This window comes from Triticum aestivum, chromosome 5B, assembly GCF_018294505.1.
Source record: "Triticum aestivum cultivar Chinese Spring chromosome 5B, IWGSC CS RefSeq v2.1, whole genome shotgun sequence".
In the NCBI taxonomy this organism is placed as follows: domain Eukaryota; kingdom Viridiplantae; phylum Streptophyta; class Magnoliopsida; order Poales; family Poaceae; genus Triticum; species Triticum aestivum.
In genome coordinates, this window is record NC_057807.1 from 245,705,888 (window position 1) to 245,709,341 (window position 3,454).

Genomic DNA, 3,454 nt, shown 5'->3' on the forward strand with positions numbered 1-3,454 from the left:
TTGAACTGCTCCAGATCGAGGGCAAGCTCGCCCCGTATGCCATCCGGCCTTGCCAACATGAGGTCGTCGAGCATCACATTGTCCGCCTCAATGATTTTGCCCATGGATTCGAGTAGGGACTCACCCCGAGCTTGTAGTTTACGGTCCATGTCGTTGGCGAATTCATGGCGGAACAACTCATAGACTGCGCGACTCTCCTTGCCGAGCCCCTCCATGATCTCACGTCGCCGCCAGTCGCTGAACCGTGTGTGGTGGGAGTGGAACGGAAGCTCCAAATTGGAGGCTCTGATACCAATTGTGAGAAATTCGCTCGATCTAGTCCTAGCTAGGGTTCTTGGAGGAAGGGGAATTTGATTTACTGTAGCTTGTCCACTTAATCCTCACAACTATAGGTACGAGCACAACTCTCGGGTGAAGCCGCCTTCCGTTCCAAGCTAAATTCAAATGAAGCCAGTCGTCAGCCATTTAACGTACACCCGAGCAGCGGGTCCAGTTTAGGCTTGCAAGCCACTGGGGGAGTTTCGTGGGCCGCAAACTCTTGGGCCGTGCCACCGGTACTGTACCAGTTCCTCTGTTGTCGACAACACGCCCCTCAACTACTCTTGGCGATCGTCTTAGTATCTTCAGGGGCGCCGCTCGGTAGGCCGCTGACACAAACACATTGGTCGCATGTTTACGACGTTGAGGATGTCCCAACGTTTACCTTCCCGACACATGTTGGCGATCGACACAGGGGCAAAGGCAAACTGCCAAAACAGGGGTTCGTGAGTTCGTGGCCCATGAGCAACGGCAACTGGCCAAAGAACCGTCTGCTTGTCTATATCCTCCAATCATTGGGAGTGCCGCGCCGGCGAACATCCCGAGCCCCCGACAGAGGCCGCCCTGACGCACGCAGTCACGTATAGTGCGCGACGGACCCAACACATGGCTCATCATCCACACCGCATCCCTCTCCTCTGTCTGTCTCCACCCGAGTCCAAGCAAAATTCGCCAAAGTTTCCACGGCCCTGCACGCGCCGAATAATCCTTTCCACGATGCCGGTCGGACCCCTCTGTTTCGGTTTCAACTCCCACCACCCCGCCCACCCCCGTGACACTACCTATGCGGTTGCAGCTGCGCAGCTCTGCCCACCCGCGCTTTCCCGGTTCCCTAAAACCGCTCCCCCCCCGTAGCCGCTTTTGAAGAACCCAACCCCATCACGCGCGCCGCCTCCGCCGCCTCGATTACGCTGCCACTGCTACTACAGGATTCGGCGAAGATGCGTAAGCTGAGCACTGGCCGCGGCGGAGGGGAGAGGGTCGGGATGCTGTCCTTCGAGGTGGCTGCGCTCATGTCGCGGGCCGCGAGCCTGTGGCGCGCGCTCGAGGAGGACCAGCTGGCGCGGCTCCGCGGGGAAGGCGTCCGGCTCGAGGGCGTGCGGAGGCTCGTGGCCGACGACGACAGCGCGCTGCTGGCCCTCGCGGTCGCGGAGATGGCCGGAGCGTGCGGGGACATCTCCTGCGCCGTCGCGCGGCTCGCGGGCCGGTGTGCCGACCCGCTGTTGCGCCGGTTCGACGAGCTCTTCTCAGGCCTTATCGCCGGCGGCGCTGGCGCCGACTCGCACGGGCTGCGCTACGCGGCCGCCAAGAAGATGGACCGCAAGGCGCGAAAGATGCAGCGCCTCGTCGCCGCCACCGGGCTCCTGTGCCAGGAGATCGACGTGCTTGCCGAGCTCGAGCAGGGCGCGCGCCTCCGCCGCGTGCAGTTCGCGCCCGGCGAGGCCGCGCGCCGCGTCGCGAGGCAGAGGCAGGAGGTCGACCGCCTCCGCACGGCCTCGCTCTGGAACCGGAGCTTGGACTACGCCGTCCGTCTGCTTGGCAGATCGCTCTTCACCATTGTCGCGAGGATCATACAGGTGTTCGATCTGCAGCCCAAGAAAATCGCCATGAACGATTACGCCATGGTGTCGCCCGCCGGTGCGCGGCTCTCATTCTCCTGGAGCAACTCCTTCGTCGGGAGTACAAATTCGCTGGTGTATCCCTCTGATTTCCCCGTGGATGCTCCAAAGAGGTCGACGGGTGCTGCAAAATCCGGTAAGGCCCCTAACGGCGACGTTCGCCGGTTCCTACTTTCCAGGAGCCAGAGTTTGAAGCAGCTCAAGTGGCCTGTGCGTGGCAAGCACCTCATCGGCTGCATGGTCAGCGGGAGCAAGTCTCCGAACAAGGAGGGGTGGGTCCACGGCGGCCATGATCTCCCACTGAGCTTCAGCTACGTCTCATCCAACAACGACGATTTCAGTGGCAGTTACCAGACCAACGAGAGTGATCGTCACAGCGCCAACAGGAAGCTCTCCACTTCGGTGTTCGAGTGCTCGTCGCACGACGTGCTGGAAAACGCACCGGAGACGACCCTCGGCGCAGCCGCCCTGGCATCGCACTACGCGAACCTCGTCGTCTTCGCCGAGAAGCTCGCCATCTCGCCCCGGCACATCTGCCCCGACGAGAGGGATGCGCTGTACGGCATGCTGACTGACAGTATCCGGGCGTCCCTCCGAGCACGCCTAAGGCCGCCGTCGTCCGCAGCTCGGAAGAAGGGCACGCCCTGCGATCGCGTCCTGGCCGCCGGGTGGGCTGACACGGTGCAGGGGATCCTCGGATGGCTAGCACCGGTCGCCCACAACACTGTGCGGTGGCGGTCCGAGAGGAGCTTCGAGCAGCGGAACGTCGGCTCCGGCACGAGCGTTCTGCTCCTGCAGACGCTGCACTTCGCTGACCGGGACAAGACCGAAGATGCCATCATCGAGCTGCTTGTTGGGCTGAATTACCTGTGGAGATACGGGACTCAGCTCTCCGCAAGGCCAAAATTGGAGTCAGTGGGTGGCGATGTTTACCATGATCGAGCTGATTACATAGGATGACGACATGTGAATTACTCAATCAGCATATCTGTCTTGTCAAGTGTCAGCCGAATTGGATGATCTGAGAGTGTTTATATTAAGTAAAGGTGGCATCTTTTGGGCGAAGAGATTAGACGCCTTGGTGATTTTGCCCCTTCTTAATTCATTTGCTAGAATAGAACCATGCATCTTGTAATTGATGTGATGTTATGTCCGCACACAGCTAGGTGCTATACAAATAAGATTACTCCCTATGTCCCAAAAGAAGTGTCTTAGGGCATCTTCAATGCCAGGCGCTTAGGAAAATAAAAATATATGATAAAACTAAAGAAATATCCAAGCGCTGGTTTGCTTCAACGCTGAACGCTAATTCATAGGCGCTAGGAAGAATGGGCCGCTGCACCAGCCCTCTATCCCGCAAGGTAAAAAAGCACAATCGCCCGCTTCCACTTCTTGCGCCGATGCTTCATGTGACGCCAGGAATTGAGGGTCCAACTGCCATTCTACCGGGAATCTTGCTTATTTTGAGACGGAGCGAGTACTAGATTTGCAGAAATGTTTTGCCTAATGGTTTTTTT

At 58.8% G+C, this 3,454-nt stretch overlaps 1 protein-coding gene across 1 annotated transcript; it reads left to right on the top strand.

The window, feature by feature from the left end:
- The first annotated feature begins 1,120 nt into the window (after nucleotides 1-1,120).
- LOC123115934 (uncharacterized) lies at nucleotides 1,121-3,165 on the top strand. The gene has a single exon (XM_044536969.1). It carries the CDS (start codon nucleotides 1,260-1,262, stop codon nucleotides 2,895-2,897), a length of 1,638 nt encoding a protein of 545 aa, XP_044392904.1. The 5' UTR covers nucleotides 1,121-1,259; the 3' UTR covers nucleotides 2,898-3,165.
- The last annotated feature ends 289 nt before the right edge of the window (nucleotides 3,166-3,454 follow it).